This window comes from Dermacentor silvarum, chromosome 1 (genome assembly GCF_013339745.2).
Source record: "Dermacentor silvarum isolate Dsil-2018 chromosome 1, BIME_Dsil_1.4, whole genome shotgun sequence".
NCBI lineage: Eukaryota > Metazoa > Arthropoda > Arachnida > Ixodida > Ixodidae > Dermacentor > Dermacentor silvarum.
Window position 1 is genome coordinate 75,821,544 of NC_051154.1, and position 24,404 is coordinate 75,845,947.

A 24,404-nucleotide genomic window follows, 5' to 3' on the forward strand; every position below is an offset into this window, starting at 1 on the left:
TGCTACCATTCGCTACCTCTGCCAAACGGCCGTGATGCGGCGCGTAAGAGCAATGACGCCATCCAAGCCAAGCCAGGCCAAGCCACGTGCGAGTCAAAGGCAGCGATATTTTGCTACATAATTTTGCACGCTATTGGGAAGCTTCGCCTGTTGTGTTAGTGGTGCAAAGGCCTTATGTCAGAGATGGATCCTGTCAATTTGTCGTCAAGTTCACGCGTGAAACATTTGGTCGTTGATTCAGGAGGCTTTATAAAAAATGCAGCTCTGCAGGTAAGGACCGATTTTGTTTTTGTTTGCTATTGTAGCTAGAGGCAGTTTTCCTCAGTCTGATCCCGGGATCATAATTGTAATCTGTTTTCCAGGAAATCGGTGAAAACATCTACACACTGGCAGAAGTTGTAAGTGAAATAAAAGACAAAGCAACGAAACAGAGGCTCCAAGTTCTTCCGTATAAGTTGAACTACAGAGTTCCATCGCCAGAAGCAGTGAAAATCAGTGAGTTAGCAGACGGCCCGACAAATCTACAATTAAGTTGCTCAGCATCCTCATCATTATACTTTATTTACTGCAGTAACGGATTTTTCTAAACTCACTGGAGACTACCCGAGTTTGTCAGCAGTTGACATCAAGGTACTTGCTCTCACGTATATGTTGGAGAAGGAGCACGTGGGGACGGATCATCTTTCCAAGAAACCGAAGAGTATTGAGGTAATACGCGTTCCACCAGATGATTTGCACAGTTTGACCCTTTCCGCTTTTAAGATGTGCTAATTTTTATCTCTCCTTTCGTGTAGGTATGGACAACTGCGGCCCCAAGAGATGTAGTTTCTTCGCCGGGTTTCTTTGGCTCCCAAGCGGTTGTAAGTATTGTGAAGGTTCTGTGTTGGTTTAGAGAAGATTGTTTACTGTAAGCATTTTACAGTGAAGCTGTCTATGGCTAGCATCTGGAAAAACAAGTGGGCCGATCCTGCACGGTGACGCAACGAAGTTATGTGTTGTCTTTTCAACCATTTAACATAACCACCAAATTTAAAAAAAAAAAATAAACAAAACCAACAGCTTCGCTGCTCTTCCATCTTCACATAGTGGAAGGGCCCTTATGCGCTGCAATTTGCTTCAATATAAGGTCCATTGTGTCACAGCCCATATATCCAGATGTACTGTTTGCCTGAGGTAATAACAAATCAGTGCGACCACACAAAGGCGCTGTCCGAGAAGCGGAGAGGTACTTGGCTTGCGCGCATCAACAGGAAGGACCTCAAGAATGGTTACCTGCAGAGAAACAGTCAAAACAAAATATCCGTCACAGCCTCCTTCATTTTCTGTCAGCAATCACATGAAATCGTTTTTTTTTTCTTTTTTCTTTTTTTTTGCTATTCCTTGCGAGTCGAGCGACTTGTAGCCTTCATCTGATCTAATGAAACATAACACTAGATAATTTATAATGTATTTTGTTGATAACACGAGATAATTTATAATGTCAACATGGGTAACCGGTGGTAGCAGGCTTGCATTAACAGCGGCTTGCGCTCCAACTGGTAGCCGATATGGATCCACGCCGTCACATAGGGCGATTTTTTCTTTGTACCTGGCCCGCGTTGGTCCCACAAGTTCATCAAAGTATGCAGGACAAAGTCCTGCACAATTCTCCTCATATATTTTTATATATGTGATTTGATGTCCTGCAGGATATGGCGTCTCATCTATGATTGGCGTTCACTTCCCAAAACCACACCTTCATGTGGAGGAATGCTCCGGCTAAATTTTGACCAGCTGGGACCCTTTAATGTCAACATCAATACATGGGTTTGAACATCAATCCTTGAGTCGCTTGCATTGCCGGCTAGCTATTTGTGCACTACAGGTGGCTTGTGTGATGCAAAGGTGGCAGTTCTGAAGTCATATCTGCTACTGGGGAGAGCGGTTCTTCGGAAAGGAAGGGTCCCAGAAATTTCGATTTTAATTTTCAGCTGGTTTTGCGGCATATGTCATTGTTATTCTTTGCAGACAGAATCACTACTGCATGATCTATGCAGCGCACTTGTATATTTGTAATGGCTGAACTTGGCAAGGGACCCTTTAAGAATTGTGTATCGTGCGACCTGTATGTTGTGAAAGTGTAACCTATGGCTGTATCATAGCTAAGTAAATAATATCCAGGTAGATGCAGAAAAGTCTGAGCCTGTGGAGCCTGCTGGCTCTCTGGATGGCTGCAACAAGGAAGACTGCAGTGAGGATGAAGTAGATTCAACGGAAGAAGATTCAAGTGATGGCGAGTGGATTACCCCAAGCAATATCACAGATATAAAAAAAGAAATGGGCTCGCTAACTTTGGAAGAGGCGCCAATACCAGTTGCATGTATATCAACAGATTTTGCTGTTCAGGTATGTCACCTAATATTGTTGGCATGCTTACAAGTGAGTGCTTTGGTACGTTTTTATAAGCCTTCATATTGTCTTTCTGCTAAGTTCATCATTTAGGTGAAATATGTGCCTTTGCAGTGAAGTGGATACTGTCTAGAGCTATTTCTGATATATTTTATGTGTCGCATCACACGATGTTTACATGTCTCTTTCACACTGTGCAGCAACCACACTGTAGTCCTGGATGAAATATGTTCCATGCCATTACCATTGTTGCATTTTAGATCTTGAATGTTGAACATAAAGCTGCCTGGTTGTGCACATTTTATAAAGTCTGGTGACGTAACTTCAATAGCAGAAGTTTAGCTGCTGTGTGTGTGAAAACACTTTCATTGTTATAGTGATTATTGTCAAGGCTGGCAGGATTGTAGTTTCTTCTTATTTCAGCACGCTGCTGTGATTCCATTATTTGCGGTATCACATATGAATAAGTGTGCGACACTTTTTCAATGAGATAATTAACTGAAAGTCGTTCATAATTCCCACAGGTTCATGGTCAGTGACAGCATCACATTTGGTGCTTTTTTTAATTGACGAAATGCCATTCATGTTAGTGCTGAAAATGTAAGGAAATCTTGTGTTTTCCTGAACAAAAGTGAAACTCTGCGCATTTTACAGGTAAGCTGTTCTCGGTGTTTTGAAATTGGACGCATTTTTCAAATTCAGGCACACAAAGGCAGTCTCTGCAGTGAATGCCAAGATGATGTTGGACAGCTGTGTGAACATTGTAAAATGGCTCTTTCAATCGCTCATTTAAGCATCTGCCCGTTCGGCCAATGCACTTCTTTCCGAATGTTCACAGTGACGTCCAAGGTCATCTTGGCATTCACTGCAGAGACTGCCCTTGTGTGCCTGAATTTGAAAAATGCGTCAATTTCGAAACACCGAGAACAGCAAAGCATAGAGGCTGACAAAATACAGCAGCTTTGTGACCTTTGCATCAGCATGCCGTCTATTGCCCTCACCATAAACGAAATCAAGTATCTGGCTGCGATGTGATAGGGGGGGTGCATGAGATGTGTGACATCATGCAAAAGTTTTTATTACTTCTTGCTCATGTCTAAAGTATATAGCTCTGGCAGTTTCGTAAATAAAGCTTAGTTGCAGTCAGCGCCTGTGTTCTTTCTTGTGTCCTCGTGTTTTGCGCTGTGCAAACATGTTGATACATACTAGGACATTGTGCAACGAAATTGCATGTGATACAGCATACTTGCCTAAGTGGCATCTTTTCATGCATGTGAAGTGCACGGTGGAGTTTTCTTGAAACGTCTCTCAGTTCAAAAAATATCTGTTGGTGCTCTTTTAATTTGGATGGATGTATGTGCCAGAGGGCAAGAAATTGCTATAGTATAGGGACTGGCCAGCCGTGAAGCTTGCAAGTGGCAGAATTAGCATTAGCCCACAATAAAGGTTGATGACAACTGGCTAGAGGAAAATTGTTTTGTTAATTGTGGACTTCAAAGATAAATATGCCTTTATTAAGCTATATGTGCTGGGTGTGAGTAGCAGTCAGAACTTGGGTACAGGAAGTACAGGATGTACAGTATCTGTGTTGTATGTTTTAAAAGCTGTGTGTTGGTGTGTGCCAATATTTAAATTCAAAGATTCTGAGGAATGAATAGAATGTGGTGCTATTCAATTTGCTCACTGAATGGAATAGCTGTAATTGGAAATGGTGAATATTTTTCCCCGTTGTGAACATATTTTTTCAATGTATAGTTTTGGAATAGTTCACATGGGCGAGTGATTGAAAAGTGAATTTTATAAGCAGAAGCGTTACTGCATTGGAACAAGGGTGTATTATAGTGTGTACACATTACATAGCATACAGCCATCCTGGTTCTGGAAATTTAAAAGCTTCTTAGGGAGAAGATGAAACTGCTATCATCTGGCTGAGGAGTGGCATCAAAGCTGTAAATTTTCCACAAAGCTCCCCAAGCGAATTGTCCGATTAGAGTAGTCATCCAAAGTTATTTCTCTGTCCATGGTATAGGGTCGTGGCTAAGTATGTGTGTTCCCTCTGTATGTGTTTCTCTTTTGCTACTTCTAGACCGGAAAGAAAGAAAAAACACTTTTACGGATGCTGCTGCTTTAAGATTTGTGGTGGCGTACCATGATCCATAAGACCTGAATTGACATTGTAAACTAGGAAAAGTATGAAAAAATAGCGCCTGCGGCAAATAGTTATATTTGTGGTTCAATGAATTAAATGTCAAATGATAGATTTTCTTCCATTTGGTATTACAAAGCAAATGCAAGCAGGAATGGATATTAAAATGTGCAGTGGAACAAACTTTTTTTCCCCTGCAAAAGCTTTTGCAGCTAGTTAACAATGTAATGCAACGTGTGACTGGTCCCGAAAGGATAATTTTGTGAGCTGGATTGCTTGTAATAGCTACATGTTATATATTCCAGTTTTACCTACAAATTACTTATATTGCTTTTCTCACTTTATTGAAGTATTTTCATTTCCTCGATTGTGATGTGAACGTCACCAAATTGCTAAACCCATTTTCCAAATGAATTTTGTGCAAGCAAGCAAGCTGAAATTATAATTACTTCTGTCAATGATTCAGAATTTGTAATTCTATCAATGCATTCTATTGTAAGGGGCTGGTGTGTCGAAATTTGTTTTTATTGTCTTGTTTTAGTTTCATTTTCAATGTTTTCCAGCTATGAATTCTTAAATTTGAATGCCTAACATCTGCTTGTAGCTACCTTCTAAATTCTGTGGCTAGCAAGTATTCTTATCAGCATTTTGTAAAAGCACAATCTGGCAGTGTTCAGCCGTAGTGTTTAGTTTAGATGAAGTGATCTTGCTGCAATATAAATTTAGCATGCTTAGTGTAGTAAATAGATAGGAACTTGAAAACTGTCATTAGTGCTTGGAAACAAAAAAAGCTTTAACTTCATATTTGTATTTGGTTTGATGCTACCATTCTTTATTTGGGCTTATGCAAAAAAAAAAGACTGTTCGCAAGTCTATGAATGGACAATCCATTGTTTTTGTAGTAATGTTTAATAATGAACCAGTAATTTTACTGGTTCATTTACGAGTGACCTATATTTTAGAAAAAAAATACTGTTGTCATTGTGCACCCAAGCTTGTTTCTCTGCTTTTTTTCCCTGCATTGCATTTTCTTAAAGTTTTGCACATGCAAGTGTTAGTATTGAAAGGTATCAATGTCTCTTTCAGAATGTTCTGATTCAAATGGGTCTAAAAGCTGTTTCTGTTGATGGAATGGCTATCAAGCATGCAAGAACATTCGTCTTACGCTGCCATGCGTGCTTCACGTAAGCAGATACATATTTTCATAATACTTATGCACTCTGTCCCAGGCATAAAGCACATAAAGCACTCTCTGCTTATATGTGCATTTATGACCTTAATTATGTGATTATCATGTGCAGTATTTATCACGCTTCAATGTAATAGCTCATAACAGATATGAAGGCTTGGTTTTATGTTTTTTTTATATTATGTCTGCCTGAAGTACCACACCTGCAAACTTCTTCACGAGAGTGAACAGAAATTTGAAGCAAGTGTTGCTTGAATAGAACTTTAAATGTTGCATGCATTGTATTTCATTGCATTTAATTCAGGATACATTTTGCAGTTGATCCTTTTACTACTTTTGATTAGTACTGGTTTTCATGGTGAGTTGTACAAATGTAGCCTGTAAGTATGTAGCCGTATGTATAGTGCATATAAATTATTTTACAAGTAGTCACTGACAAGGCAGATTTGTCAACATGCAACCACTGTTCCATCAGTTATTGGAATGGGAGAGAGTGGCAGGTCATTAGTTGGCATTTGGTGTACAACATAAGTCGTACATAATGCAAGTGTTAAAACTGCATAGTAACGATTGGCCACATAGCCTTAGCAGTTAGTCTGGGGTCCACTGGAAAATACACACACACACACAAGCCATTATACCATGGCGTGGCGACACACTGCTGAGGAATAGACAGTGAACTAAACAAACAAGTTTTTTTAAATGTAAATATATTGCAGTATTTAACCCCCCCCCCTCCCCCACAAACACACACACACATATAAATGTGAAAACATCTTCAAAATGATTCCTGAAAATCAAGCTTAAGATTTATGCTGAATATGGTTTGAGTGTCTGGCGAGGTTAAACACACACTTGCATGTATAGTCGGGTGCAACTTAAGAAGGCAAAAGAGACCTCGGCCAGATGACCGAAGTGAGGCGGCCAATTGCCTCCGCGACCAAAGAAATAGTCCCGCTCAAAAGTCCCGCTCAAAAGTCCCGCCCTATTTGGAGCGCAGGGCAACAATGTTCTCCGTCGGTGGAGTCACCGGCCGTCCGGCTCATAACCTCACTCTTGAGTGCACGCCCATTGGTGGAGGCTCGTGTGCATCCGCCTTTGCAGGGCAAATGCCGCTGCCTTCTGAAGTTGTATTTTACTATGGATGAAATTGAGCCATAGACAGCTAAAGTAACTAGAAATGATTTTAGTAGCTTTCAGGAGGTAGCAAAAGACAGAGATAGCAAGAGGTATTTGAAAACAGGAGATAATTGAAAGACTATGAAAGGTGGTGGGCTAACAGCTGTGCCATTTCCACAGTACTTTGAATAAATGTGTCAGGATTGCGACATTTAAAAAATGTTTTCTTCGTGGTTTCATTTTGAAAAATTACAGCATTAAGGAGTTCAGGGGAAAGCTTGTAAGTGTTTTAAAAGAAATGAAAAATGTAAAAAGAATGCTTCACACAGAAACACTAAATTAAATTAGGTTCATAGGGCAGCAATGGTGCTGATGGCAGCTTTGAGGATGCTGTTCACAAAATGGTACCGGTAGCATGATAAGGCTGATGGCTCTAAGGAATCATTAGTGGATACTTTTTCTAGTGGCATGAAGCTCTGAAAGACTTATAAACCTTTAATGCAAAAAAAGAAAAGAAAGATACCTCCAGTAGGGGGGTACAGTAACTAAACAACACAAGAAAATGTAATCTTTTGTTGTAATACATTGGACAGTTGACATAACTGACAAGCACAAAATTATTGAAATTGATTTACATGAAGACAGACTGTCATATGTTTCATATATTTGCTTATTGTATTCTTATTTTGTAATTTACTCATTTTTAGCTGCTGTATGGCTTCTTTAAAATATTACTTCCTAGTTGCATCAGTTGAATACAGCTAACACATGCTGCCAAATGATTTCTCCTAAGCCAGACATTTGAAAGCCAGAACAAGAAAGAGTTAATAATTATTTTTGTCAGCTTTGTTTTCAGCTCATCCTGTATGCAGCTTTCACTTCATACACATTAACCTTTCAGGTGCCAATTAATTCTGTTAATTGAAAACTTACATTCACTGCATTTCTTACATCTTCAAAATCATAAAAAGCATACAGCTGCAGAATAGACTAAGAGTTTTCAATTCTTTAATGATTTTTGTCATGTTTACAAAATGTGGACTCCATGTGAAAACTCACTACAGGAACATCAAATATGAGAACCACGGTGTAAGAAGGTAGGTGATCCGACGGCGGCACGAGGCACGGCCACTTAGTGTGACTCTACGCACACTGCCGCCGCAAGGGGCAGCACCTGTTCTGGGGGCCACTTTTTCTCTCGCTTTGCTGGTGCATTTATGGGCACGCGCGCCAGAGGTGCTTTATTTCGATGCATATTTGTCGTTCCGCCTGCTTAAAACGACTCTATTTGGTTGGAGGAACGTCCCTTTATATTTCTGCCGACATTCCGATTCACTCCGATGCGGCGAGCAGCGGCAAGCGCAGCGCGCCGTCTGCTCGATCAGACGATGCGCCTCTCTCGTGTTGGAAATGACGGTATTTTGACAGTAAGTGGCATGAAACCTTCTACCTGCTCAGGATTTGGCGTCTGAATAACGAAAAATTGCATATCTTTAGGTATGGGTGTTTAAATGCTGACGGAGGTCGTAATTTATCCACTCTTGTGCCACTGCTCCAAGGCCTCGTGAACACGTGCTGCCCCTAGCGGTGGCGCTCACTTCCGGTTACATGAAGTGGCCGCTCTCTTGCCCCAGTGCGGGCGCGCCGTCGGAGCCCCTATCTTCTTACACCGTGATGAGAACATCAACTATTTCACGTCTAGCAGGCTTGAAAAGCACCTATCCAGCCATTTGAAAATTATGTCTAGTGCAACACATTGTTAAAAACAATAAAAGAAGTGAACCCGCTATATGCAATGACATATTCACACCGAGCAAAAATATGCAGCCCGTCTGCCTTCACACTCATTTCACTAAAACCTTTTGCACATGTCATACAAACTTGCAGCACAATTACAATCAGAAGTGTTTCAAGTTGTATGTGACACATTTTAAATATCATTACTTTGATTAATGCTTTTTACTGTTGATACACTACCTTGGTGTACACAATTGTGTACATAGCACCTTAAAGGGTTAATGGCATTCTCTCATTGGAATGGGTGTCTTCTTGGGCACCGAAATTGTAAAAGATACAGTTCCAAATAAATGAATTCCATGGAAGGTACCCATTTAGATTTTCATATGAAATCAGTTTGTATTGATGACTTGTGTGCTTTCCTGTTTCAGTATCACAAAAGTTATGACCAAACAGTTCTGTCCTGCTTGTGGCAATAAGACGTTGAAACGTGTCTCAGTGGCTGTAGCAGAGGATGGCTCTACAAAACTCTACATAAACTACAAGAGGCCTATAAATATTCGTGGAACACGGGTAAGATTAGTGTGCTTTTGTTACACGCAACTATTGCCACATATGTTATAAGGTTGCTGTGTGTGTATCTTGTAGTCAACTAAAAGCAACTAAATTTTTGTCTCAATTTATTCAACTGAAAAAAAAAAAAATGTATGCACTGGCGTTGTTGCCTGATGCAGCTTTCGTATTATAACGAACGGTTCAAGGAATTCAGATGTATTTATTTATTGTGGGCTAGCTTGTGCCCGGCAAGTAAATAAAAAGATGACTGCAGCGTTCTAAGCATGAGACCAAGAAGGCCTTCTTCTCTTTTCCTCGAGCGGCACTTCACTACTACTTCTTCTATTATTCACAGACAACGGTCACATACGGTGCGAGGGCGTGTGGCGAATGCATGTGCCTCTTCGTCTTTGTTTTTTCACTAATACGCAGTTGTCCTCTTGGAGGGCGCGCGAACCTGCGCGCATTGTTTAAAGATGGTTTCTGTCTTGCATCATTATTCCCCCTTCAACAACGCATTATCCCGATGCGTAAAGCGGCGAAATTGTTGAGAAGCTGTTGTTCATACTAAAGTGGTATATGGCACTGAGTAGAGGTTTTTGGTAGAATATTCACTGCCTGTCATAATATGGCTTCATCCTGACCATATGCACAGTTTCTGTGCGACGTCGGCATCGTGATGAGCTCACTTGTCCTTCCGGCGTAACTTTGCAGTTTAAGGGAATAACGTGGCGAAGTATTCGGTAAGGGCCGAAATAGCGGCACAGAAGCTTTTTGGACAGGCTGCGCATCTGTAACGGAGTCCACACCCATACTTTGTCACCTGGTGCATACTCGACTTCTCTTTGCCGCAAGTTGTATCGGTCCGCGTCGATGCGCTGCCTTTGTTGAATGTGGTGTTGCGCCAGCTGACGTGCTTCTTCGGCCCTATATGTAAAGTCGCTGTTTTAAGGATTCTGTTCTGCACTGTCGCTTACAGGCAGCATTGTATCTAAAGGTGTGGCAACTGTTTGGCCAAAAACTAGCTGGAATGGCGTTCACTTGAGTGGTCTCTTGCAATGCGGTATTGTAAGCGAATATTGCATACAGTAGTATCTTGTCCCATGTACGGTGCTCTACGTCTACATAAATTGACAACATATCGGTCAGCGTCCTGTTCAATCACTCGGTCAGCCCGTTTGTTTGAGGGTGATAGACAGTTGTTTTCCTGTGGCTGGTATACGTCATTTTCATAATGGACTGCGTCAAATCGGCTGTGAATGCAGTTCCTCGGTTCGTGATTATAACTGCAGGGGCACCGTGTCGTAGTACTACGTTGGTGACAAAGAATTCAGCCACTTCAATGGCCGTTGCACTGATTAGAGAGGCTGTCTCGGCATATCGGGTGAAATAATCCCTCACTACTACAATCGATCGTTTCCCTGATGACGATGTTGGAAATGAAGCAAGCAAATCCATTCCTACTTCTTTGAACGGGGCTTCTGGGAGTTCTATTGGTTGAAGGAGGCCTGCGTGTTTTAATGGAGGCGTTTTGCGTCTTTGGCAATCCCGACATGTTCTCACATAATGCTGCACCGAGCTCAATAGCACTGACAATTGGGTGAGTTTGTATAGATGCGTGGCTTCAGAACAGCGCAATAAGGAAGACGAAAAGACGAAAGATCACACGAACACAAGCGCTGAAATACGGCGCTTGTGTTCGCTTTTGTCTTCCTTGTTGCGCCGTTCTGAAGCTCAATAGCTTTGGCCAGTAGTACTTACCTAGCACGAATTCGAGCGAACGTAATACTCACTCTGAGGTGTCCTGCGGTTAGGTCATCGTGACAGGTTTCCCAGATTTCGGATTGCGAGGCTGAAGAAACAATGAGTAGGAATTTCTATGTGCTGTGCTAAAAATTTCTTTTGTAGAAGACGTTACTTCTCATCACATACGATGATAATCCCCGGTTGAAAACTCGCAGAACATGGATGGGGTGTCCTTCCCGGTTCCTGATGAGTAGAAGCGACTCGGCGTCAGACAGTTGATGTTTGGCCATCTCATATGTGGTCACGGCTCCTAGAAACGGAAAGTTGTGTCCATCTTCCACAGGGGCACATTCGACCGGTGCGCGTGACAAGCAATCATAATCACTGTGCTTGTGACCAGATTTGTACACAATCGTTATGTCGTATTCCTGCAGCCTCAGACTCCATCTAGCAATTCACCCAGAAGGATCCTTCAGGTTTGCAAGCCAACACGACGAGTGATGGTCGCTGATTGCTCGTAACGGTCTACTATATAAATATGGTCGGAATTTTCCTACCGTAAAATTCCGAGCAAGCGCCCCCCCTCAAGCAAGTCGAAATTACCGGCAAAGTTAGGGGGGGCGCTATCCCGGAATGGCACCAAAATTTAAGATGGCGACAAAATTTTCCCGCCAAAAAAAAAAAAGAAGCGCAGTGGGAATGGCATTAAAATTTTATTGAACATGAACTTTATTAAGCCAAAGATTTGTTAGTGGTGTTTATCACTTTCAAAACCACCGAAACAAATACAGAAAGAGCGCATCGACGCTGCACCGACGAGTCGCCGCGACCGGCGAAAGGAACATTGGTTATACAGCTTCTATTCCAGGCAAAATTATGTCCGCTAGAGTAAAGTGATGCGTAATGTTCAGTTTATTAATAACCATGTCCACGATGAAACGTTTATCACTAAATGAGAGTTCCGATACAAGTCAAGCTCAGGGTGCCATGCATGGCTACCGATGGCGGACAGCGAACCGCGGCTCGGCCATGCTCGCATCGCAACTGGTGGCATCGCAAATATCAGCATGTTTTCTTCATCGTGTGAAATTATTGCTAGGAGAGGGTAAAGCGGCAACGACGGCAACAAAACATTGCTGCTTCGGAGCGTCGGCGGTTCGTTCTGAAGCGCCGTCTGCTACAGATTCGAAATGAACTGGAAAAGGCCTAGCGACGATATCGGTGGTGAGTGATTAGCAGAGGCGACGCCAAGGCGTAGCCGCGACCACTCCTCTGTCGCCGAGTGGTCACGTCGCTGTGCCGCGGGGAAATCCTCTGTGCTATGTGAGAGGCAAATCTCGCTGTCGGCCGGCGGTCCGTGAACTACAGACCGCCAGCCGCAGTTCGCCCCGATGCGCCCGTGTGCCCACTAGGGCGCCTAAGGTCCCTTGAAAAAAAATATCTAGGGACTTTAGAGGCGCCAGGTGCGACCATGATTCGATGAAATGGCTCATCGGGGCACCGCGATGCGCACCGGTGCGCTTTGCCGAATTTGCCATTATTTTCGTGGACTGGATGTGGCCGGCCATTGTTGGTGCAGAGCGGGGGGGGGGGGGGTGCTTTCCCGGAACGGCGCGGAAATTTGGAATTGGCCGTAAAGTTAGGGGGGGCTCTTGCACGGGTGGGGGCGCTTGCTCGGAATTTTACGGTATAGCCCATATTACTGCGAGACATTCTTTCTTCGTTGCTGAGTAGCTAGTTTCAGCCCTCGAAAGAGTGTGGCTAGCATATGCAATCACTCTTTTCTCTCCGTTTTGCCACTGAACGAGGATGGCACCAAGCCCGAAATTGCTTGCGTATGTGTGGATGTCTGTTTCCGCTTTGTCATCAAAGTGCGCAAGAACCGGGCGGTTTTGAAGTCGCCGTCGTAGCTCATTGAATGCATCTTCTTGTTCACTTAGCCAGACAAAAGGTACATCTTCTTTTGTCAATCGCCTTAACGGCTCGGCAATCTTCGAAAGATTTCTGACGAAACGTCTGTAATATTAACAAATTTCTAAGAATGGCCTCACGGCCTTTTTATCTGTTTAGGAAACTTTTCTACATCTGTGGTCTTCTCAGGGTCGGGACGTTTGCCTTCAGAACTAATCACATGGCCGAGGAAAAAGAGCTCATGGAAGCCGAAGTGACATTTTTGTGGCTTTATCGTCAGCCCTACTGAACTAATAGCTTTGAGCACAGTCCGTAATCATTCCACATGCTGATCAAAGGTGGTAGAAAAAAATCACGATATCATCAAGATAAACAAGACAGGACTGCCACTTTAACCCGGAGAGTACTGTGTTCATCATCCGCTGAAATGTGGTAGGTGCGGAACAGAGGCTAAACGGAAGTGCCTTGAATTCGTATAGCCCGTCTGGTGTGACAAATGCTGTCTTCTCACAATCTCTTTCGTCCACTTCTATTTGCCATTATCTGCTTTTGAGGTCGAGAGAGGAAAAGAATTTCGCATCTCGTACGTAGTCTATCAAGGGTGTCATCGATCCTAGGAAGTGGATAAACATCCTGCTTTTTGACAACGTTCAACTTTCGGTAATCCATGCAGAAGTGCAAGATCTGATCCTTCTTCTTTACCAGCACCACAAGCGAAGCCCATGGGCTGGTGTACGGCTGAATTACGTCTTCTCTAAGCATTGCTTCAACTTGGTTTCTGATGACTTCTCTCTCCTTCAGTGCCACTTGGTAGGGATGCTGGCAAATTCGACAATGATACGGTGTTTGGCGGTGGATGTTCTCGGGACTTTCGATGATGTTCAGAAGCACAAGGCAAGTTCTTGTGCAAGGCTCTCTGTTTGCTGCTTCTGGTTCAGTGACAGCGCTGCTTCGATGCTGATGGATGCGAGTATGGAGTCTACATTGTCAGAATTGAGTGGTGCAGCCTCGGACTGGCTCAAATCTATAGTCTGGACGTAATTGTTAAGGTGGGTAATGACAGTTCCCTTTGCAACATGCTGGACTTCATTTCCAAAATTAGTGAGAAAGACATTCGAACACCCATCACGCAGCCAAACAAGACCTCTGGTCATACAGATCCATTTTTTGAGTAAGAGCCTAGTGTTACTGTCTGCTATACCTTCATAGTCGCTGAATACGTTGCTTCTTATGACGACAGCTATGCTGGATCTTGGGGGTATCATGATGTTGTCTATAATCTGGAGCGTATTAAATTGCTCTTCACACTCGAACGTTGCGATGGCGTGCTTCGTTGAGAATGACACTCAACATTCCTGCAAGTTGATTACTGCACTGTTCACTTGCAGAAAGTCCATTCTAATAATTAAATCCCTTGAGCATTCTGACAGGACAATGAAACTAGCAACGTATGTGACGCCGGATATTCCAATTTTAGAAGTACACCTGCCCACCGGGTCGATAAAGTGTCCTCAGGCGGTTAAAACTTGCGGTCCTCTCCAAGGAGTCAGCACTTTCTTCAGTCATCTGGAAAGTTCTGTACTCATTACTGAATGGTCTGTGCCTGTGTCTACTAAAGCAGTAGTTCCACAGCCGTCTTTAAACACACACAAATCAGAAGCAACGTCACTGTTTCCGCAACTGCTCTCGCGTCCATTATATTTCGGAATCAGTGCTGGAGGCTCTGTTAGTGCATCCTAATACTGTAATAACGGCGGCCTCCATTAGTTTTCCCGGTGCAGGCTTTGGGAGCGTCGCCTCGGGGAGCTTGAGGATGGACGTGGGCTCGGTGATCGATACCTCAGCGGCACTGTTGACCAAGGTTGATGTTGCTGTGAAGTGTGAGGGTTTTGATGTGTTGACAAATACTCCTGGATTTCAAAAGGGCATTCACCGTTTCTTGGGCAAGGAGCGTTTATGGAAAACTCCCAAAGTCCCACTCTGCAGTATTCGCGCATCCAGTAGAGATGACCAGCTTTGCCGCAGTGGTAGCACAGTGGGATTCTATCAGGAGTGTGCCATATGTAAGCCTTCAGGCAGAGGTGGCATGAACCGAGGTTCAGGTATATGGGTAGTAGTCATGACGAAAGTACGTCCAGGCGTTCCTCTGAGTACCTCTGCGTACGATACCATTGACCGTACCGGTGACGACGCTTGTGGCTGTGCTTGTGGGTGCTCTTCACGGACTGCTTGTATCACTTCTTCGCGAACCACTTCTGCCACTGAAGAGACTGCTGTGAGCCATTTTTCAGCTGTTGCCTCTGGAGCTCTTTTCGAACCACAGATCTTGCCGAGTTCTCATAAGTCCTCAACGCTGTACTGCTAATATTGCGATCACAGATGTCACGTTCATATCGTGGTTGTAGAGCCTCGCTTGCTGTTGGAGTGTCTTTTTTATAGTTGTCACCTCGGAGCGGAATTTGGCAACGGTGTGTGGAGGGCTTCAAAATAAACCGGCAAAAAGCTTTTGCTTCACACAGCACATCAGATGCCAAAGCTTCTTGTCCTTGATCATGCTCGGATCGGCCCTGCAAAATAAGCTGGACATATCTTCGACATATTTTGCCACGCTTTCGTTGTTTCGTTGCCTCGTTGCCTTCTTGTTTGCAAAGCAGATTCAGCTCTTTCCCTGTGGTCTGTGCTCGAACACGTGGCCAGCAGCTCCTGTCAGATGTCGTCCCACGACCGGAGGGCAGCTGCATGGTTTTAAAACCATGTTCGTGCACAGTCTAGCAACGCGAAGTAAATGTTGCAGCGCTTCCAGCCTTCGTCCCATCCATTGTAGTCATCGACGCGCTCAAAGTCTTCTAACCAGTCCTCCGCGCCTTCAAAAGTGTCACCGTGGAAAGGCTCGGGCATCCGCGGCTGATCAACGACGGTGCGGGTTGAGGCGGTCTGGGATGTCATTTCGTTATTGTCTGCTGCTGCTACTCTAGTTGGCTCCGACAAAAGAGGAAATTCGGGTGGCTCACCATGTAGGTGACGACTGATGCCCTGGTGGACAGGCGTGAGATCAGTGGGTCCGAGTTGGCGTCGCTCCGGGCTGCTTTCTCCAACTCGAATGGGGCTGGAGGTCACCCCGCACCTCCACCATAATTTTAACAAACAGTTCAAGGAATTCAGAGACAACAATTTATTGTGGGATAACTTGTGCACGGCAAGTAAATAAAAAGATGACTGCAGCGTTCGAAGCAGGAGACCAAGAAGGCCTTCTTTTTTTTTTCCTCGAGCGGCGCTTCACTTCTTCTCTTATTATTCTCCGACAACGGTCCATCTACGATACCATCTACGCTGCTGATATCACCCTCTGGGTGAGCGATGGCAACGATGGACAGGTTGAAAACACATTACAACATGCAAAGGAAGCATTTGAACAATACCTAGCAGGAACCGAACTGGCCTGTTTGGCAGAGAAATCCGAGCTCCTCATTTATATTCCATCGCGACGTGGCCAAAAAGCATGCAACTACGAGGAACGAAACAATCCGGAAATTCGCGTAACTACGGCGGAGGGTACACCCATACCCAAGGTTGACAAGATCACAGTATTGGGGCTCATCATTGAAAGTAATGGCTACAATAGACCATACGTAAATTAGATGATATAACATCTCAAATCATGCGGCTACTCAAACATAGTGGAATGAAAGAAGGCAATCTGCTTAGACTAGTCCAAGCGTTCGTACAGTTAAACCTGCTTATAACGAACCTCCATATAACGAATTCCTGGGTATAACAAAGTTTTTCTATTTCCCACCATTACTCCATAGAAGCACATGTATTTGAGACCTCTACGTAACGAAGTGGCAGCGGGAAACCACCTCGAAATAACGAATTTTCCCCGCCGACAACCTAGAGATTTCGCCCAAATTTTTTTCATTTTTGCACAAGCAGCAACCGGAAGCACCTTCTACGCCGCGACGGAATGCGAAGCGAGCGCACGTGTGCGTGCGTGCGAGCGTGCGCGAGGCGGGCCTGCATCCCTCGACCCGGCGATCTTGCCGCTGCGGGCATGACCTTTCCCCCTCCCTTCATTCAAACCTGATCCTGCCGCTTGCTGCAGCTGGCCTAGCCCGTCAAGCCGGCACTCTCCTTTTCCAGTTGATGTTGCCGACGCGCTGGCAGACGCTGTGACACGTCACACTCGAGCGCGGACACGCGCTGTCAAACGCTGGCGGCGTGTGGAAGCGCCGCTGCAGAAGCGAGCCAAGTGACCTTTGTGCGTTGCCTATCGCTTCAACGCAAACTGAGCGCCGAGAACACACAGCACGCACAAAGCTACGAGCCGCCGACGCACCTACACTGCCTAGACTTTGCCCCAACGCAGATCGCTTTGAAGATACGGCCCGCGCGACTGCCCGCCGCCGCGCAGTACGCAGTTGATGCCAGAGTACAGTACAACGCTACCCGCTATCTCTCCCCCCTCGCTCCCTTGCCGCTGCCTCCAGCACAACGGAAGAAGGCGCGTTTCCTCCCTGCTTTTCTTTTTTGCGCGCGCGAGATTTAGACGCCGTCGTCGGCTCCTCTCGCACGTTTTCACTCGCACATACAGCATACGGTGCGCGGCGACTGCGTTATCGCCCTTGGACTTGATACGGAACCTCTATGAGCCAAAACCAATTTTAGGGCTACAACGCGTCATAGACACCATCTTTAGATAGCAAATATGGATCTCAAGGGCCATACTTTTGCTGGCGGAAACCCAAAATACGTCATAGTTGTCGCCTCCGGCACCTTGGGTGGCCAATGCAATCGTCAAGCCACCAAGCCAAGCGTCATGAAAACTCAAAATGGCCGGTCGGGCCGGCGCGGGGTGGCAGTTCGGAACGTATGATGCGGGAACGGTCCCACAGTTGCGACGCAACAGCGGGGTTACGAATGCATTGGGTTCTATGGGAGCTGTGCCGGGACAGGCCGAAAACAACGTCACAGCCGGGAAACCGCAGCACCCGGGAACGTAACAGCGGGGTTCTACTGTAACACTATAAGACGCTACGACGCCATCGTGACGCTCGCTCTTCGTTTCTGATGCCTCGCGCTTGTGCGAAACGACACGCGTCCACGCATCCAGTACCTGGTACCGGGCCGGCGCGGGGTGGCAGTTCGGAACGTATGATGCGGGAACGGTCCCACAGTTGCGACGCAACAGCGGGGTTACGAATGCATTGGGTTCTATGGGAGCTGTGCCGGGACCGGCCGAAAACAACGTCACAGCCGGGAAACCGCAGCACCCGGGAACGTAACAGCGGGGTTCTACTGTAACACTATAAGACGCTACGACGCCATCGTGACGCTCGCTCTTCGTTTCTGATGCCTCGCGCTTGTGCGAAACGACATGCGTCCACGCATCCAGTACCTGGTACCGGGCCGGCGCGGGGTGGCAGTTCGGAACGTATGATGCGGGAACGGTCCCACAGTTGCGACGCAACAGCGGGGTTACGAATGCATTGGGTTCTATGGGAGCTGTGCCGGGACCGGCCGAAAACAACGTCACAGCCGGGAAACCGCAGCACCCGGGAACGTAACAGCGGGGTTCTACTGTAACACTATAAGACGCTACGACGCCATCGTGACGCTCGCTCTTCGTTTCTGATGCCTCGCGCTTGTGCGAAACGACACGCGTCCACGCATCCAGTACCTGGCGTGACATTCCAAGGATGATTGCTTCGACGAAAACGGAAAGCAGGTGCGTGTTACAATCGAGGGCGCGTTAAAATCGAGTAAATACGGTAAACGTTTCTTTTTCGAATTTTCGGGCCGAAGCTGCATGTAACGAGATCCTCTTTATAACGAAGTTTTTCGGGAATTTGTCAATTTCGTTATATCCAGGTTTAACTGTAATAAGCAGAATAGTATACGTGGCATCGTACCTACGATGGCACTCATCAGAAAGATACAAATTAGACTGCTTAATCAGAAAAATCTAGAAGCAAGCAATCGAACTCTCCATCACCACTAGCAACGATAGACTACTGCAGCTAGGTCTGCAAAATACACTGGATGAGCTAATCGAGGCACAACGCATAGCACTATACAAACACCTGTCTAAAACTAAAACAGGTAGGCAAATATTGGATCGCCTGGGTATAGGGTATCATACCCAACATGGCGTCAAAGTAGATATACCCAGACACATCAGAGGCATGATAACCGTCCCTCCAATACCCAAGAATATGCATCCCACCCACCATCAGGGTAGGCGGAATAGCAGAGCATGTGATATACAGAAGAAATTCACTAACGACAAGGACACCACATTTGTAGACACAGCTAGATACAGACACAAGCGCGCCTACATAGCAGTGATGATAAATTATGAGGGAAGATGTATGACGAGCACTACAGTTAACATGCTGCACGTAGAAACCGCAGAGGAAATAACTATCGCATTAGCCATAGCACAAACACAAGCGGACATAATCATCAGTGATTCCCAGATGGCGATACGAAACTTCGCCAACGGTCGAATCTCCCCAGAGGCACTACGACTCCTAAAATTAATAACGACGACAAAAGTGTCCATCTGATCTGGACACGTGCTCACACACTACCAGATGGTAGCAATGAAGCGGTGCACCACATGGCTCGAGAGTTTATGGACCGAGCCTCGGTTAGCCCTGCCTCACTGACTACCGACGAGTGGGAGTAGGAAGATCGAAGACCAGATTTCACGAAATTGCACAACACCATAGATTGCAGAGGTGCATATTCCCGCCGCCTCACCCAAAATTAAGCAAAAAACAGTCTGTCGAATTGTGGCACTTACAAACCAGATCCTATCCGAGTCCAGCTATCATGCGCATAATACACCCAGATTTATACATGACTGACAAGTGCAGACATTGCGACTCTAGAGCATATCCTGTGGGAATGTATGGGTATAATGCACAATAACAGTGATGCAGCCTCAAACAGCGACAGCCTCCGCATGCGCTGGGAGTCTGCGTTGCTCAGTTCGGACCTGAGGTACCAACTCTGGGCCGTCTAGCGAGCCGAGGAAGCTGCCAAGGGCCAACAACCCTTGGCCGAAGCCTAGGCGGGGTCCAGGCTCACCCCACCAAATCGCAGGGCACTCAATAAAGTTATTTGAATGAATGAACGGTCACATAAGATGCGAGTTCGTGTGGCTGAAGCACATGCCATTATGTCTTCTCGTCATTTTCTTTTCTCGCCAATACACCATTGTCCTCTTGGAGGGCGCACAAACCTGCGCGCGTTTTTTTAAAGATGGTTTCTGCCTTGCACAGTATTAAAACAAACTGGGTCACATTCAAATTAAGAATGCAGTAATACATTTTTCTTCCATAGCCAAGTGCAGTGCAATGGTGACAAGTACTGAATCATCACTTTTTTTGCAATCGGGCTTTTTCATTGTTTATGCTGGTTCTACATCCTGTGCCTACTGTAAGGCCATGATAATTGTCAGCTGGAGGCACCATCTGGCTTAGATTTAGACACTGTTGCCTACTGTGCAGCTCAGCTTGTTTGTTAAATGATAAAGATAAATTTCTTTATTTTCAAAATTGTTCCTGAAGTGTTGGTAATGGAAGTGTGCTAAGTAAAAAAAAAAAAGATGGATAGGATATAATGCGGCAAAATATAATACAGACGCAGCTTATAGAATAAAAATTGCATTTGTTGAAAAAATAACCAGTCAGCACTGTAACAATCAATGATTGCAGCACTCATGTAAAATAATCAGTGAAAAAAACGAGACCAGAACTTAGCACTGCTAACTCTAGATAGCGATAGCATACTCAGACTGTGATGTCAAACCGCTGCACGTGCATGCGCCATGGGTAGCCTTGCACATTTATTTATCAAAGTGACGTTTCTATACCTTGTATCTCGCACAAACTTGCAATTTCATGCACACTGTGACGTGCTCGTGTACACTCAGTTTCCTGGTATATACTTGTAAAGCGGATGGAGTCCGCCTATAACGCTGTAAAAAAATATATGTGACTGATGGTGGGATCCAGTGGCGCACCGACGGGGGGGGGGGGGGGGTTCTGACCTCTCCCTGAGGCCACGACCATTTGGTAAGAGCTTCAACGGATGACCACGGGCACTGCTCTGCAGACCGGCTTCTTGGCCCTATCAAGCTCTTTCGATACTTGAGTAAAACGCTGAAGAAATAAACATCGTCATCATCCTTGATGTCAATATTATGATAATTATTAGGCATTTTATTCGCTGTTGGATTCCTCTCACTAAAGCAAGGAAATTGCATGTTATGCAAAGTGCTTGCCCCCCCCCCCCCCCTCATGACAGTTAGCCTCATTGCAGTCATGCACCGACAGCAAGATGCTGTTAGACTGCACTGCCTTTGGGATTGGCCCATATTTTCTGCTAAATACCTCCAAAGTGGGTGAAGTTTGCCTATATTGCTAACACATTAAAATCCAAATAATGACTGGTGTGAAAAAGAGCAGTCCATCATTGATATGATATCAGCAGGAAAGTGGCTCCGGTTGTCAGTAGTGGATAAATTGGTGTTTTTGTGTGACAAAGAGAGCATCCTTCTGTGTTCTCGTGGTCAGTTTAGGATGACACATGTAGGCATGACGAGCTCACTGTGCAAGGACGAGTGACAATATTTTAGACGGTGCACAAGTCCTTGAAATTCATGAAAACGTTCAATGAGTTCAACAATTTGTTTTTTAGGGCCGTTGACAGTCCTGGATTTTTTCCTGATCCTATAAAATCTACATTTTTTTTCCAGTAGTCTCTGAATGGCACTTTATAACAAGAAACTCATTATTTTTAGATTTGTTACAATTTAAGGTACAACATATTTCAGAAAAACATTTTTGATATTTATCTTCAAATTGTGTTGTGCCTGTCTTCTAAAGAGCATATTTCCAAGCTCTTCAAGTGTGCTATACAATGAAAAGGTTGAAAATTAGAATTTTTTTGTTTATGAAAAATTATGCTAATAACCTAAATTTGATGTGAGATTCACATTATAAGTTGGAATGTATATCTGCGCACCTAGGTATCACTATGATGAGAGTGGTTTGCGATGTCTATTATTTAATATGGAAGACGCAAGTTTTTCCCTTGGTGTTAAGCTCATGCAAAGCTGCACACCCACTGTTGCCAAGATCAGCCACTCAGTGGGGCTGATGATATGAAATGAATAGAATTGAATGAAGAGTATCCTTACAAAATATGGCTCCTGGTTGAGAAACGCAATACACTGGCACCATGTGGGAAAAGGCCTGCAGCACTTCCATTTCTTTTGTGCTAAACAAGGCTGTGATATACTGAATCATTTGTGCTAATTGTATAGCTGTCATGTACAGATAGGCAATCAATGTAGAGAGATTGTCTGCTTGAAGTAGTATCGAACTTTGAAGTAATGGTAGACTACAGCAGGCACTGATAAGACAGAAAATATATATATTTTTTTGTGCGTGTGATTTGGACAGTCTGCCTGGAACTGAGCTGCAGTCTGCAAAGTTTGCATACACAAATGCAAACTTGTGCCGTGACTTTCCGAAATTTTGTTGACTCCTCTCAAGGCCTGCAAGCTGATAGCACATTGTTTTGCAGTAGTCCCTAACTGCCTTCATTCTCTTGTTGCAGTACTCTCTCCCCACACCTAAAGGAGGGAAACATTCAACAGATCCCATTTTGTGCGAGGACCAGCCAATCCCACAGAACCGGTTATCAAAAATGGCTATGGGCCGGGTTGATGTCCTGGATGCAGACTACCTTACAAGAAGCTCACCATTCAAGATTAATGATGTGTATTCTCGTTCCGCCCACCTCAACATGCGAGCTGGCTCTCAAGGATCTCGAAACCCCAACCAAGTGAAACGCAACACAGGAAATCATAAGAAACGAAGGAACTGAACAAACTGAGTTTGACCATAAGATTGGCCCACATTGATGTGAATTATTGTAATCGGGCGTCTCACAGAAGACCTTGGCTTCCCTTTTTTGCATCGAAATAAATATGGCTGATGATTGTATGAGCCTTTTGTTGTAACAATACCTCATGCCAACATAGTACTGCCGGCATTTTAGTGTTGCATTTGGGAGTGAATGTTTGCCAATGCGATAATTACGCTAAACTGGACAGTCTGCTCTGTTAGTATTATAGTTGTAGTGGTTGAGAGCATGGAAGGCTAAACCAAAGGTGTCAATTTGGCTTTTTAATATACAGTAAAACCTTGTTACAAGAGGCACTCAAGGGACCTGGGAAACATATCTCTTGTAACCGAGGTCTCTTGTGACCAAAAATTCTAAAAACACCGAGGAGTTAAACTAGATCACTTTATTATACATCAGCATCACAATCTGTTTAAACACATCTACAGGAAATTGCCCAGGATGTCTTTCATAGTAGTATGTTTTTTAGTCACTGCAGATAGTATTGGCTTCCTTCCCAACTTCTGGAGGTAAAGAACTTCACTTTGCAAGCCTTCCTGTTGCTCACAATTGGGGGCGAGGACTTACGGAGTTGCCATCTGTCGGAAGCGCCTCGCCTGCGTAGTACGAGGGATAATGCCGCGCGCTCCTCATAGGTTTGGCTGTCGGCGCTCAATAAAAACACCACGCGGGAGCCCTCCTGGCCATTTCTGTAAGTACCCCATAAACGAGGGAAGTTTCTTACTGTCAAAATAATGATGTTGGGCAAACAGAAAGTGCACAATAGTTTACAGGCGCTATCTCTTTACCGAATAAACGTACAGCGAACGCCCATTGCGTGCGGTCGACGCGATGGAGTCCCCCGAACCAGCTTTTTGCGTGAAAGGTAGGCAATCGCTGAGAGCAAACTAAGTGAAGTATGTTCTTATAGTGTGCTGTCTGTATAAACAAATGGAGCATAACATAATGGAGCCTCAATGCAGCGATCGCACGGGTTCGCAGCGACCGACTGCGCGTCTGCATGCATGTCCGCGCACAATGTTTCGCTTTCGCTGCAAGCGCGTTTTCGCACCGTGCCGTGAGCTTTAGGTCCCAGCATATGAACATTTGACACTACACAAGCAACCATTGTTGCGTGGACGCTATCAGAGCTGTTGAAAAATAATTTCGTTATAACTAGGGACTTCCGACGCTATACGGCGACTCATGATGTCATTGGGACGATTCAATCTTTTTCTTCTAAATTCTTCGACATTTCTATTTATTGCTCAAGTTGCATCGCACTGTATGTTTATCGGTCTTCTCAGCGAGCAATTTCCCGCTGCTGCTGCTTCTTTTTTTTTAATCCAGTACATTTATTGTTTGGTGCTAACACAAACATGAGCATATTCCATGCCTTTTTTGAATGCGCTTCTTACCGTTCCCTTTCCATTTTGGTGAACTTGCCAGTATCTAGCATCAACACATTCACAGACGAAATCTTGATGACATTAACCAGGCAGCGCGCGCGGTCGAGCTTCTCGGTGCACACTTTCTGTTACTCACCGAACATGGCAGCCCCAACGCCGTAGCAGAAATCTTCACAGAAGTGCTTGCTACACACCTGAGTTGTAGCCGATGGCTACTTGCCGGCTCTAGTTTTGCAATCCAAGCTACGCGCAGCTGCTTGGCCTGCGGGTACGTGTGGTGTGAAGG

At 44.8% G+C, this 24,404-nt stretch overlaps 1 protein-coding gene across 1 annotated transcript; it reads left to right on the top strand.

Moving 5' to 3' along the window:
- The first annotated feature begins 86 nt into the window (after window positions 1-86).
- Window positions 87-22,810, top strand: LOC119466474 (RNA-binding protein NOB1-like). The gene is made up of 8 exons (XM_037726991.2): window positions 87-270; window positions 363-495; window positions 572-708; window positions 795-860; window positions 2,161-2,385; window positions 5,621-5,718; window positions 9,011-9,152; window positions 22,422-22,810. The coding sequence occupies exons 1-8, from the start codon at window positions 175-177 to the stop codon at window positions 22,689-22,691; spliced, it is 1,167 nt and encodes a 388-aa protein (XP_037582919.1). The 5' UTR covers window positions 87-174; the 3' UTR covers window positions 22,692-22,810.
- Window positions 22,811-24,404: the final 1,594 nt, after the last annotated feature.